The following is a 14,582-nucleotide window of genomic DNA, read 5'->3' as shown; positions in this document are numbered from 1 at the left end:
CAGTCATGCAGCATATGTAGTGTGTGTATGCGTGTGTGTATACATATGTACAAAGGTATGCGGTATGTCTGACTCACCTGCAGAAGCTGATAAATCCTTCTTGCTCCCATTAACATCCTCCATACTTCGAGCACAAGAATTGATCTCTGAACCCGATTTGGAAGCGTCACCCTTTGCACAAAACAACAACAACAAAAGAGTTATAGGAGAACACCTGTGAAAATGTCTGTGTCTCCTTATTAGAATACAGGTGTCTTGAATTTGCCTCTAAACACAAATCCAAACCCTTTTTGGTCAGATTGTTGGATAGAGGCAAGTTCTGACTTAGCGAGGTTGTGGTATCCCTGGTTCCAAAGTTTCTAAAATAAGAGAGAACAGAAAGATTGGGACGAAGAGCTGCTGTCGATTATTATCATGCAGACATCACAGTAAAACCACACTGAAACTCCAAAAGCAAAGTGTGACAAAGCACTTACTGGAACAGTTGACTGTACAAAAACATGGCTGTGGGGCGCTCTGTTCCCATTGATCTGTAAATGGCTTCACAAGAGCTTCAGCGTGGTTACGAGGTGTTTAAGACTTGACAAATGCACACCGAATGTACTCAACTGTGGTTGCATTTCAAACACCCCCTCCCCCAGCCTGACTCTTATAATGATAAAACTAAAGTTCATTTTTGACATTTTCCCAGGAATCAGAGATACAGATGTCAGTATCCAAATCCAACGGAAAACGAAGCTACAGCACTAATGAATGAGCACAACAGAAAACTACATATTATGCTCTGCCTAAATTTGTAACCTCACACATACATTACTTACACTTGTATAATGTATGTGTTTGTTATTCTCCTCTCCTTCCTTAAATGCCCATTTTATTTCTCTGTTATCCAGCAAGCCATCAGTAGGTCCCTTATTAGGATGGTCCCCTGGTTCAGTCTGAGGATTATTCTAGTTAAACGGGAGGTTTTCCTTGCCGCTGTCACATGCATTAAAGTAATGGAGTCAGACATGTTATCATCTGATAGATTCATTTGAAAAACAGCACTTGCCTCTCCGGTATCATCATCTGACCATGTTTTGGAACTCTTGAAGGCCTGATATGTGACCGTTAAAAATAAACGCACAGTCCTTTCAGGTCAAATGACTCTCCTGGCTAGTTTCTGGCAGACACATAAATCATTTTATTCACACATAAAAACCTACTGGTCACCAAACAGCCCATACCTGCAACAATTTATCAACGGAGATGAAATTTTAAAATGTAATCTGGTTTAAGTACAGCACGAGCCCGCTCCCCAACAGAGCTCATCAACCCCACACACAATCCATCACATGGATCAGCTGTGTTAGGCTATGGACTCTGCCGCCTCACCTCCCCCTTTCTCTCTTTTTAAGATGGGGTGAAAGGAGAGTAACTGGACCCAGCTCATATATACAGGAACTGTGATGTTGGAGAGCAACAAGAATCACACACCAAGGTGGAGAGAATTGTTCATATGGAAAACTGATGAGGTGGATGTATTACTGAATATATTGGGATATAATGCTGGCAAACCAAAGAACAACATGAACTGGGCTACTGGAAACCATGTTAATCTGAACATACAGCATATTAAATTAAATGACACTTTAAAATCAACACAACTTTAACTGAGTAAGCCCAATTAAAGTTTGTAGATTATGACTATAAATGTCAGTAGCGTATATGTTACTGGTTGGTCTAAAGGTCAGATTAACAGTCTGTGTTCGTACCTTCAGGGAAATCAAAGTGAGATTATAGCTTTTGCAGCGTGGGAACATATAGAATGGGTAAAGGGGACAGCAGGACAACCCCTAGCCTTGCCTGAACTTTAGCTGGTCAATTCTGTTCAGTATTCAAAGATTCTTTCCCAACTATTGCTAACCTCTATGTGAAGGTTATAAGCTTATGTAGCACATTGTACTTTTGATTTGATGGCTTTATACAAAGGTCACCATCGTCCAAAATCTCTGTGAAGATTCCCAATCATCCAGGTCATAGTTATCCAAATAAGACCTCTGCGTCAACTGGACTTCGATTTTTTTCTTGAAAATTATATTTTGTTTCAACTTTATAATACACTTATTTGGTTTAAATGTTTGTATCTCCATTATCTCTCCATTTGTGTTTATCATTGCATACAAAAGTTTTGAATATAATGACCAATCGTGTTATTAGCATGCAGCATGATGTCCTCAAAACTGCATTTAGTAGCAGTATTAAATGTTGATATATGTGGCAGCTTAAGACAGCTGTACTTATTGTGTCAAAAGAATGAGTTGACCTGCCCTTTCATGAGTCATCTGGCTGCTGAGGCAGAGCCAGTCAAACTGCATCGAACTGAAGGAGTTTAATCCAGCTCAACTCTAATCCTTTATGGTTTCCACCTTTTTTTCTGTTTTCCTCCTACTTCTTGCTTTCTTTTTTTAATAAAATTTTTCCCATGAATACATATAATTCCTGAGAAATTCTGTTTTTCAGACATTAATTCCTATGTCAGCTGGGAGATGGTTATACGTAAGGCTGTGTGTGTGTGTGTGTGTGGGGGGGGATTCAGCCAAGAGCAGCAAGAGGGGAATTCTCACAGGGCAGTGCAGCATCTTCCTTGGGTCATGTTTACTTAGTGCCACCTTGGTGTGGACAGAGAGAGAGAGCAGGAGATGGGCCAGACAGCCCAGATATCCAAACAATAATAAGCCAGCAGCTCACAGGGGATCCTAATCGCATTGCTTCAAAATGGAGGTAACCAAGGAGACTGATGGGAAGTAAAAGCTAATAGCAATTGTGCGTCCATTATTAAAGGATCCCACCAGAGGTGAAGTTCTCATTAGCCCAGAGCAGTATTGGTTACCTCTTCTGCAAAATAACATTTCTTATCTATAAATGACAGAATAAGGAACGGTGGAATGGAAATCAACATATGAAGCTATGTTCTGTCTCTGGCAGTGATCTATGAAACTAACTATGAAATTAGGTGAAGGTTTGATCAGTGATATTAGGTTAAAAACAACAGTTGACTTAAACCTTTGTGTTAAATGTTAAACCAGCATTCACAGTAAAATTATGGGTTGAAAGTCTTTTCTAAAATATCCTGAGTGAAACACTGATCTAACCACACTTTACGGAAAAGTAAAATAAAATAAAACAATAGTTCCATTGTAATATTAGAACGTGTTGTATACCCCTGGGCATAGGTGTCATACAGAGAGGTCCTGTGAGGAGAAATAAATGCAGATATGCATGTACATCTCTGTGCATAGACATCTATGTGTGTGTGTGTGTGTGTGTGTGTGTGTGTGTGTGTGTGTGTGTGTATATATACTATATATACACACACACACACACACACTGTAAAAAAAAATTAAGTAGGTTTAATCATGACTAAGATCAGCAGAACCTACTCAAATCTCCATTTCAAGCTCACCCCCCCAAAGCTGCTCTATTAACAATATTTTTATTCCTGAGATCCTTAGATTTAAGAGATAGACTGATTTAATTGAAAACAAAAGACAAGACTAACAGTAATTCCTCCTTCTAAGTCCTCATCTTACAGAGTTTGCTGGTCTCGCCTTAGATCTGATCCTACCCCTCTTATTAACTCTCATCTTCTAGTTTAGAAGGACTTATCTGGCTGAGAGGAGGACAGGGGAGCTAGCATGAGGAGAACTTTCAAACTGAGGTTTGATGTAGAGTCTGCTTTTTAAAAAAAAAAATAGAACAAACACAAAAGCAAAGCCACAGACAACACAGCAAAAAAATGCAAATGTTAACACATGTTGGTGTCTCTCCTTAACTCTGATTCAGCTGCTGGGCTTCATGCAGGAAGCGAGTTTGAGGACTTTACGCCGATACGACACATTGCCACGCTAGAGGATTTGTAAAAATAATTTCCTTATATTCATTTTCCCAGATTTCCATGTGCCTTTGTGTTGTTTTCAACAAATTGTTACTTAACATTTTAGTTATCTTTAATATGGGAAAAAATTGACCCAAAGGGAACCTCCTTTCTGTGCTGAGCCTTGTGTCACATTCCTGTAAAGCCTCTGGGGGAATGGGGGGAGAGGAAGAACAGGGGGAGGATAAGAAAGAGTTGGTTAAAATAGGGAAGGGGGTACAGCAGAGCTGCAGCACGTTACATACCCCTGTGTCTACAGGCAGCTGAATGAGGCTCAGCTGGGCATGCAAGTCCTCCCGCTTGGACATTTCCTATAGCGGAAGTGTTTCGGTGCAGCCGGACAGGAGAGGGAGGCATTCACAGGAAAAGGAGGTGGAAGACAACAGCAGTGGACAAAAGGGCACAGTTAAAGGAGCCTGTTATCACATTTCAACCTGTACCATGCAACAGAGCATTTGGCAGCAACTGTTGCCATACTGCGCATCAGCTGCACATGTCTCAGCATCTTCAACCAGTTGAAAAATCAGGATGGCAAACATTTGAGATGAGGAGGCACATCCATGGTTTTACCATCAGGTGGGGTCCATGACTGGAAGGTGGTAATGGAAATGGTCTTCACATGTAAATTTATTGACGACATGTGTTGTTCAGGACATACAGTAGCTATTCTCACCATGGAAACCTTCCTCTGCAGGTGCAGAGCGCAGAAAAAAAAGGTCTCACATTTGAGTTTAATAAAATAATAGCATGATAAATTGGATGGACAGTTGAAAGGAGTAAGATTATTGCAATGTAGACTGTAATATCATGTAGGCCTAAGGTACTGTACTGAACTGACTGATTGTTCTGAACTGTGTTCATGACCTTAACTGTCAGTTTTGAGTGTAAACTGCAGCATGATGTGATCCTTGTGTAGAAAAAGCATTTTAAATTTGTAAATGCTGATCAGAAGGCCCAGTGTGGCTACTCTGGGGAAACATCTGTGTTGTTTTTCCATGAGAATAGCAAACTCAACAAACAAGCAAAAAAGTGGTGCCGCAAACACAGTTGGTTCACACAAGAGGAGGAAACTCCCTCAAGAATTTATGAAGCTTTCTCTTGTTCTTGTTAACGACCTTGTTAATGATCTTGTTAGAGAAGATATCGATATCCTTATTTAGCCTGAGCCAAGTTTCAAAGGTTGTAACCACCACCTTTTTTTGATGTGTTTTTATTCCCATCTCTCTCTAGATTGTTGAGGTTAGCCATAGGATTTAATTCCCTTGTCCTTCCTCAAGGCCAGTTATATAGAAAGGAGTCAGATTGCGCTCCAATTATGGAAACAATTTATAAGTGCCAGTAAATATATAAAAAAACATATTGTGGTATATACAGTATAGCCTTATGTACATGATATCCTCCTATCAATGCTAATATCCAAAGCAATATTACTTCAAGTCATACTATTTACTTGCAGATATTGTTCATAGCTAAGTAGTAGCGCACTGCTGATACTGACTTCCCATCGTTACAGGTGTGTTTGCTTGTAATCGGCTGCGTGACAACGGGTGTTAAATATAGAGAAGCCAAATGACTTGTTGAACTCTCTGCAGTAGCTCATCCCACTCTCACATCTTGACAGAGAGATGACAGAAAGGAGAAAGAGAAAGGTGAAATCTGACAACAGTGACTGTGAAAGAGCTCAGTAAATATCTAAAGATGAGGAGGATTAACCCCTTTATCATTAGCATTTTATGAAAGAGAAATCCAATTTTTGGTTTCTGGCTATTTTTGTCTCGCTTCCAGAGCCATACATCTCTCCTGGCTCGACTCACGTCTTTCATGCACCCGTTACCTAGCAACCCTCACCCAAGGAAAGTTTAGCTGACGAAAATAAACTCGGTGTTTGCAGTGAAGGATGTTAAGTTGAAAAGGCGAGGGAGGAGATTTGAGCTGATAGCTATGGGATGACAGAAATAAGCAGAGGAAGACAACAGCACACACGCTAATAGGTGTAAGGTATTCCTGCATGTGTTTTGTGTGAGTGAGCTCCTTCTTCTCTTTGTAGAGCTTCCTGAAGTGGTGGTAGTTAAACAAAGGCTGCTTAATTGTGTAAAGATTGATTTGAACTCCAATTCAGCTAATGCTACTGATTTTGCAGAGGATGAATTATCAACTAAAGGGTCAGTGGATACTTTTATATAACAAATCTGGAAAAAGGAGGACCAGAAAAAAAAGGAAACAACGTATCATCACATTTTAGCTGTGAATTTGTTAACAAAGAGCTATATTCATCCACATATGTGATAAAATTAGTATTCAACATGGTAGCATCTCTTTTATTGAAGTGGGTCCAAGATCCTTTCACCTCACATTTGAACATATTTTATCTCAGCTACACCCACAAAAATAAGTGAAAAAGTGTTATATTATGTAAATTGAAACACCTGGCCATTAAATAGAACCTCCATTATTGTTCTGTTAAGTCTCCTAGGGTGGTTTGGTCAAGTGTTTCCCTTCCGGAGGGTGATTCCTTTCACTTCTTCACTTTATATGTGTATCACAGATCAGCACAGTAGCTGGAGAGACATTTTCCAATTAATCCATATTTAATGAGGCTGTCAGCCTCTCTCCCTGCCACCCATTGTCTGGTCTCGCTCCTCATTTTAAGAACGCCAGAGATGAAAGAATAGGTGGCTTCTGCCCTTAAAAAAGACAAGTAAATTCCTAAAAGACTTCTACCATCTGTTCTTTTGTCATCTGGCCACAAGCTGTCAGTCTGAAAATGCTTTCATAAGATGCCTCAAAGTGAATCAACCATTTATCCACTGCTTTTCAATCATGTCTGTGCCATTTCTCCCTCTTATCGACCTCTGGGTGTCACCCGAACATCTCAGATAGTGTCGCTTTTGTTTTCATTGTGAATAAAAAGATACCCCAGTGTGAGACTGACGATGCCGTGAGCGGAGTTTAATGATATGTCTGCAGTGGCAAACAAGTAGCGCAATAATAACAAGGAAGGCTGCTGAGAAAGTGTAGGAAAGAGTGGGAGTAGAGGAGGCTGATGGTGAATTGATGAGGACAACAAAAGGGAACATGCAACATCGTGTCCTCACGCAACCCACTGCAGAGAGTGCAAGGAAAAGGTTCGGGTTAATGTTCACTGCATTTGTTATGTAAGTGTGGGCATAAGTATCATCTAATGTTACGAGTACCGGCACTAAACTAACAATCACATTTTTTTAAATTCCTGGAATAAAGAATAATTCAAAAGCCTACAGTGGACATTTGTGTTGAGACCTGGAAAAATAATCCATAAGAAGTAGGTTTCTTTTAGTGGTTGCATTGCATCTGTTTTTAATGACGTTCCTTTTTGGGCCCTGTGCCATCCTACCTCGGTCTGGAAACCCTCGACCAAGATAGCCACCAACAGGTTGAAGAGGACATAGTTGCCAAAGGTCATAAGGGCGATGAAGTAGAGGGCAGCTACGGGAGAGGTGGAGGCCATACCATTATATAACACCTTGTTCCAGTCTTCCTGGGTTAGGATCTGGAGGATAGAGCAGAGAAATGAACTAATTCGGTAAAGAGTGTCGGTAATGACTGAGTTCATTAGCCGAGCTTGGCTAGACAACCATAACGCTCAGTTTATTTCAAAACTACTTGCTAAATGAGTCAAGCTAGCTCTTCTAATGTTAGTTACATAGGTTGTAACTAACATTACCTACCTATGAAACTGGCAGATTATTATTACTATGTACAATACTATTTTTCAGGAGATCTAAAGTCAACTGTAAGGATGAGATAAAAATGAATACTACTGCATGGTAAGAAAGGTTATTATATAGTGACATTCTGCTGACCTGGAAGACAGTGACTATGGCCCAGAGAAGAGAGTCAAAGTTCTTCCTGTCTGGAAGGGTATCTCCATCCCTCTCAGAACCAAATCTACATCCAAACAGATGCATTCCAAGGATACTGAAAAGAACAAAAAAAAAGACAATGGCGGGAAAATATTTTACGTGAATTAATTTTGTACTGTTCCATTCTGAATATAAATACTTTAAAAGCATACATTACAAAACCATACTCCGTGTCCTCGGAAAACTATAAATATTCTGTGACAAAACATGCTGCACCACGGGAAAACGGGATAAGCAATGCCATTATTTGACTACCACTGTCGGAAAAAAACAGCCTTTTGTTATAGCAAGAGGGGACTGGATGCACTGGGACAGAGGCCAGGTTCAGTTCAGCACCATGGAGAGCGATACCATCCATTACTGTGACAAACCAGTGCAATGCGATACACACTCATTCAAACAACACCAACAGCAAAAGTCGGTTCAAAGATTTTATTTAGAAAAAGAAAAATATTAAAACAATACTTTTTCAACCACGACAGCAGACATTAACATTTACTTTGTAACAGTGTCAGTATACTACTGGATTTGTGTACATTCCTGATTCGCTACAGCTCATTCATCACAGGTCACATGTTTAGCATCTCCACACAGTTTTGGCCTCCATCCCTTGTGCCTGGTTGTAGCTACAGGAGATGAGGGGTGTATTTGTCCCTTTGGAGTACCAACACTGCAGTCAATGTTGAACTCTAGCTAAACTAGAGCTCAGGGATTGGTCTTGTGATAGCAGGTTTAGATTTTTTGTTTTCCTTTGCTTTACAAAAAGATGAAGTAAGCATTGCTTTAAAAATAACAAAATTGCTTTTGTACTCTAGTTTAGGAAAGCAAATTGAATAATAAGAGCAAGAATTTTCCTTGATCAGTCCAACCTAAAGACAGCCAGAACCTTGGGTCTTGCTCACAGATGGACTTTTGAACAGGAACAGGACAATCTTACACATGGAACTGTTAAAATCAGGACAGGAATTGTTATTTAGAACGGCCTTGGTTTCTAACTTGAAACTCATCTTATGTTACTGAATTTCTGCAATAAGATGAAGGTGGGAGAGACCATCTGCTATATGTGTTTTGACCTTTTCACAGCTCCATCTTCATCCATCTTTCAAATTACTTGCAGTAGACACTTTTACGCTTTTAATTGTAGTGTCAGATTGTGTTTCATGCTCAATGATCTGATTCTTTTCAATTTCTCAGCTTTCTTTGAGGTAATTCTTCCACACGTGAAAAGAACCAGACCGCCAAACTGATTTGTCGATCGATATGTGCATGGCGCCGTACCTGAAGATGAAGATGAAGAGCATGAGAAGCATGCAAAAGGTGGCCACGTTATCCATGGTCTTCATCAGCACCACCAGCTGTCTCTGTAGAGCCGGCATGAAACGGACCAGCTTCAGCACGCGCATCAGCCGGAAGGTCCGGAGTACAGACAGACCGCCACCCTGCTGCCCCACGATCTCCCATACGCTGTCCACAAAGAAGACACAGGAAAACTGGTTCATTTTGACTTTCGCTGAGCAAAGGATAATCAACTTTAGACAACAAGTATTTGGCCTACAGTATGGCTCTATGGCTACAAAGTAACAAACCCCTTTCCCATTGCCTCAATTAGACAACACTCATTATGGACCCCAAAAGCTAATTGGTCCACTTGTTTGATGTGTATTTTGGCCAAAGTACCGGAAATAGAAAATACAGTATGTTTGTACCAGTGAACATTGAAAAGAAACGAAATAAATCAACCAGTGTAGATCAGTTTGTGATGACATTTATGCAGCATAACTATACAAGTGACCCTGGAGCTTACCTGATGACCACAATGATGCCATCAAAGATATTATAGGGATTCTTGATGTAGCCAAAGGGCCCATAGACCAACACCTTCAGCAGCATCTCCAGAGAGAAGAGGCTGGTAAACACGATGTTACTGATCTCCAGAGCGTTGGTCAGCTCATCGGGCTACAGGCAGAGAGAAGAGGATGTTTAGTATTGAACTGCAGCACATCAGGTCCTCAGTAAGTTCTCAAGAAGATATCCTCACAATCTGTTCATCGTTGACGCTCACATCATTCTCCCCTTGTTTCAGCTCACCAAACTCTGCTGTCAGTCATTGTCATTTGTGAGATAAAACATCAAAGTGCCACTGGATAAATTATGTTTGAATATGACAAACTTTCTTTTCCACAGCTGACATGCTGCTGATTATCTTGTACACAATCATGGCACTGGCAGGTAAAAATATGCTGTGGTCACCCGCTCAAAGGCCTTTGCTTCTCCATCAAACAGCTGTCTGTGTGTGTGTGTGTGTGTGTGTGTGTGTGTGTGTGTGTGTGTGTGGTGTGTGTGTGTGTGCGTGTGTGTGTGTGTGCGTGTGTGTGTTTTGGAGCAGAAAACAGACAGACAAGAGACAGAACACAAGGCATAAGATAAAAGGTTTGCCTCATCCAAATATGACACAGTATGTAAATCAGACATCCAGAGCGAGCATCTGTAATTACTGGTGAGGGCTGGAGAGCCGGTGGGAATGCCAATGTGTGACTGGGAGCACTGCGACAAACCAGACAAGCTTCGCGAGCCCTTTCATCTCGACACAATAGACAGCTTACACAACCCAAACATGGTGTCATACGGTGAAATTACGCAGGGGTGGGGGGGTGGGAAGGTGTCGGGGGCCTGATGTCTGGTGCAGGTTTTCCATCATAAATGCTTCAGCAGCTGTGTGTGAATGCTGTTGTAGCACAATCATCTTGTCAGAAACATTATCCAAGCTGAAAGCAGGAGGTAAAGCAATATATTGTAAACACAGAGAGTGGCTTTAATGCGACCCTGGTGGGCTGCCACTAATCACGCCGCATCATGACTGCTTAAGCAGCAACAACTTAACATAAGCGCGGAAACACAGTGAAAGGGATATACAGAGATTAACATCACAGCTCCTCATTCTGCATTAGGGCACCAGTTTGTCTAGAGCACTTCAGCAGCAGTCACTTAAAATACTAGCCCTGATATTGTTAAACTGCTTTGAGATCCCATGTGAAAAATGGCCGCTCCTCCATCCTGTTTGTAAAGGAATGGACACCAACAGGAAAACACACTGTAAAAAGATCTTGACTCAAGAGTTTGACAAGGAAAACTGGTTACTTTTATGGGTTCATCCATGAGGTGACAACACATGAATCCTATAACCATTCATTTTCACAAGATTTGGCCAAAACTGCTTTTAAAACCGTGTTTGGTGTAGAGTTGGCCTTGGAATACTTCTCGTGTTAACATTGCCCTCATGACCTCACAAGCCACGAGCACTTCTTTGTGCATTTCATAGCATTTAAAAGATATTTTATACATTTCATTTGTATGTCTAAATCATATTTTTCCATTTCTCAACAAGAGTTCCCATCACATCGCTGAGGTAGATTCTGTGGTTTCCCCACACTCTTTGGATGCTGAGCTAACCAGAATCACAATGATCAACAGAACAAGGAGCAGAACTCTACTCAGATAAGAAAAGAATTGTTTCTAAAGATCTTGAAGTATTCTTTAACAAGTTCTCATGTTAAGTAGGGGTGTACGTGTGCCTGGTAGTGCAGTGATGCCACACAGAGATCGTTGATCAGTGAAGTAACTTGAGGACAAATGGACACCACATTCCAGACTTTTAAGAGGAGAAGGCAGACAAACATGGTTTTAAGCCTTGAGTTACAGTCAATGACGCTTCACTTTCCTTCACAACTCCAAATAAACAACAGAAACCATTTCCATAACAGCAGCTGGGCCAAAAAAAACCCTGCAACCTGGAACCCCTTTAGTTCTGGGCTGAACCTTAACTGAAATGAGTGTGTTCGTGGATAACACAGTCAAAACCTACTATTAAAAAAGAACTTCAATAAGAACATCTTGACAGCACATCTGGGTTCCTAATTCACAAGCCCTTGCTTGATATGAAGTCATTGCTCCCATAAGAATACCATGCAACACAAAAGCCCTGAGGCCGACACAGAAGTCCAGCATTTTAATCCTGCCCCATCATTAAAAGAAGGCTGATTTCACAGGCAAGTTCACTTTTTCTCTCTGCTACTTTTAAAAGCATTCGCCAGTAACTGATGTCATCACCTTCTAAAATTACCAGTATGGGTTCTATATAAACTGCTTGACAGTTTAAGTGATTTGATGTGTTTTGTACTTCTGTAAACCATTGCTCTTAAAAGGAAACATGCAGGACAGTTGATGTCACAGTTTTAACGCTCGCCGATTCTCATACGACCACATTAGGCCTGCTTTTCTGACGGACACATCGGCACCCCTACTGACTGCACTCCATCATTTTAAACATTTAAAGGAGCTATATGTGGGCCATGTATGTAAAGTAATAATACAATAGTCCTGATATGTCAGCAGACATTAAGGAACCATGTTCATTTCAACCCCTCCTGGGCTACCACCTTATCGTGGTGGAGGGGTTTGCATGTCCCAATGATCCTAGGAGCTCCGTTTTCTGGGGCTTTATGCCCCTGGTAGGGCTACCCATGGCAAACAGGTCCTAGGTGAGGGATCAGACAAAGCGTAGCCCAGGACCCCCTAATGATGGAAAACAACATAGGTCCTACGTTTCCCTTGCCCGGATGCGGGTCACCAGGGCCCCCTCCTGGAGCAAGGCCTGGGGGTGGGGCACGTTGGTGAGCGCCTGGTGGCCGGACCTCTGCCCATGGAGTCCGGCCGGGCACAGCCCGAAAAGGCAACATGGGACCCCCTTCCCGTAGGCTCACCACCTGCAGGAGGGGCCAAGAGGGTCGGGTGCATTGTGTGTTGGGTAGCGGCCGAAGGCAGGGACCTTGGCAGTCTGATCCCCGGCTGTATAAACTGGCTCTAGGGACATGGAATGTCACCTCTCTGGTGGGAAAGGAGCCTGAGCTGGTGCGCGAGGTTGAGAAGTTCCGACTAGATATAGTCGGCCTTACCTCGACACACAGCAAGGGCTCTGGAACCAGTCTTCTCGAGAGGGGTTGGACTCTCTACCACTCTGGAGTTGCCGATGGTGAGAGGCAACGGGCAGGGGTGGCAATTCTGGTTGCTCCCCAGCTCAGTGCCTGTATATTGGAGTTTACCACGGTGGATGAGAGGGTAGCCTCCCTTCACCTTCGGGTGGGGGGACGGATCCTGACTGTTGTTTGTGCCTATGGCCCAAACAGCAGTTCAGCGTATCCACCCTTTTTGGAGTCCTTAGAGGGAGTGCTGGGGAGTGCTCCTTCTTGGGGCTCCCTCGTCCTCCTGGGTGACTTCAATGCTCACGTTAGCAATGACAGTGTGACCTGGAGAGGTGTGATTGGGAAGAACGGCCCCCCTGATCTGAACCCGAATGGTGTTTTGTTATTGGACTTCTGTGCTCATCTTAGATTGTCCGTAACAAACACCTTGTTCGGGCATAAAGGCGTCCACATGTGCACTTGGCACCAGGACGCCTTAGGCCGCTCGATGATCGACTATGTGATTGTGTCATCGGATTTGCGGCCGCATGTTCTGGACCCTCGGGTGAAGAGAGTGGCGGAGCTGTGAACTGATCACCACCTGGTGGTGAGTTGGCTCCAATGGTGGGGGGGGGGATGCCGGACAGACCCGGCAGACCCAAACGTATTGTGAGGGTCTGCTGGGAACGCCTGGCAGAGTCTCCTGTCAGAAGGAGCTTCAACTCACACCTCCGGGAGAGCTTTGACCATGTCCCGGGGGAGGCGGGGGACATTGAGTCTGAGTGGACCATGTTCCGTGCCTCCATTGTTGAGGTGGCTGACCGGTGCTGTGGCCGCAAGGTGGTTGGTGCCTGTCGTGGCGGCAATGCCCGAACCCGCTGGTGGACACCAGTGGTGAGGGATGCCGTCAGGCTGAAGAAGGAGTCCTATTGGGCCTTACTGGCCTGTGGGACTCCAGAGGCAGCAGATAGGTACCGGAGTGCAGCTACGAGGCAAAGATCCGGGCATGGGAAGAGTTCAGTGAGGCCATGGAGAACGACTTTTGGACGGCCTCGAAAAGGTTCTGGACCACCATCTGGCATCCGAGGAAGGGGAAGCAGTGCACTGTCAACGCTGTGTATAGTGGTGATGGTGTGCTGCTGACCTCAACTCGGGATGTTGTGGATCGGTGGAAGGAATACTTTGAGGACCTCCTCAATCCCACAAACACGCCTTCCAATGAGGAAGCAGGGCCTGGGGACCTGTGGATAGGCTCTCATATCTACGGGGCTGAAGTTGCCGAGGTAGTCAAAAAACTCCTTGGTGGCAAGGCCCCGGGGGTGAATGAGATCCGCCCAGAGTTCCTTAAGGCTCTGGATGTTGTAGGGCTGTCGTGGCTGACTCGACTCTGCAACATCGGGTGGGCATCGGGGGCGGTGCCCCTGGATTGGCAGACTGGGGTGGTAGTCCCTCTTTTTAAGAAGAGGGGCCGGAGGGTGTGTTCCAACTATATGGGGATCACACTCCTCAGCCTCCCTGGTAAGGTCTATTCAGGGGTACTGGAGAGGAGGGTCCGCCGGATAGTCGAACCTCGGATTCAGGAGGAGCAATGTGGTTTTCGTCCTGGGCGTGGAACAGTGGACCAGCTCTACACCCTCAGCAGGGTCTTTGAGGGTGCATGGGCGTTTGCCCAACCAGTCCACATGTGTTTTGTGGCATTCGACCGTGTCCCTCGGAGGGTCCTGTGGGGGGTTCTCCGAGAGTATGGGGTGTCGGGCCCGCTGATACGGGCCGTCCGCTCCCTGTACAATCGGTGTCAGAGTTTGG

The 14,582-nt window shown here is 43.6% G+C and overlaps 1 protein-coding gene across 18 annotated transcripts in view; it reads right to left on the bottom strand.

The window, feature by feature from the left end:
- The window catches only part of cacna1g (calcium channel, voltage-dependent, T type, alpha 1G subunit), a 157,250-nt gene that overhangs the window by 41,669 nt on the left and 100,999 nt on the right, over window positions 1-14,582 (bottom strand). For 14 of the 18 annotated variants that reach the window (XM_057055744.1, XM_057055661.1, XM_057055662.1 and 11 more), the window contains exons 11-16: window positions 9,623-9,774; window positions 9,097-9,282; window positions 7,759-7,873; window positions 7,290-7,445; window positions 4,162-4,227; window positions 78-171 (exon numbers count right to left, since the gene is read on the bottom strand). In XM_057055744.1, coding sequence (XP_056911724.1) covers window positions 78-171; window positions 4,162-4,227; window positions 7,290-7,445; window positions 7,759-7,873; window positions 9,097-9,282; window positions 9,623-9,774 — 769 coding nt within the window. The remainder of the gene's footprint in view (window positions 1-77; window positions 172-4,161; window positions 4,228-7,289; window positions 7,446-7,758; window positions 7,874-9,096; window positions 9,283-9,622; window positions 9,775-14,582) is intronic. The other 4 variants (XM_057055693.1, XM_057055757.1, XM_057055735.1 and 1 more) reach the window with 1 other exon arrangement.

This window comes from Takifugu flavidus, chromosome 1, assembly GCF_003711565.1.
Source record: "Takifugu flavidus isolate HTHZ2018 chromosome 1, ASM371156v2, whole genome shotgun sequence".
Classification (NCBI taxonomy): Eukaryota; Metazoa; Chordata; class Actinopteri; order Tetraodontiformes; family Tetraodontidae; genus Takifugu; species Takifugu flavidus.
The sequence above is the reverse complement of the archived record's forward strand: the minus strand, read 5'-3'. Positions and strand labels throughout refer to the sequence as shown.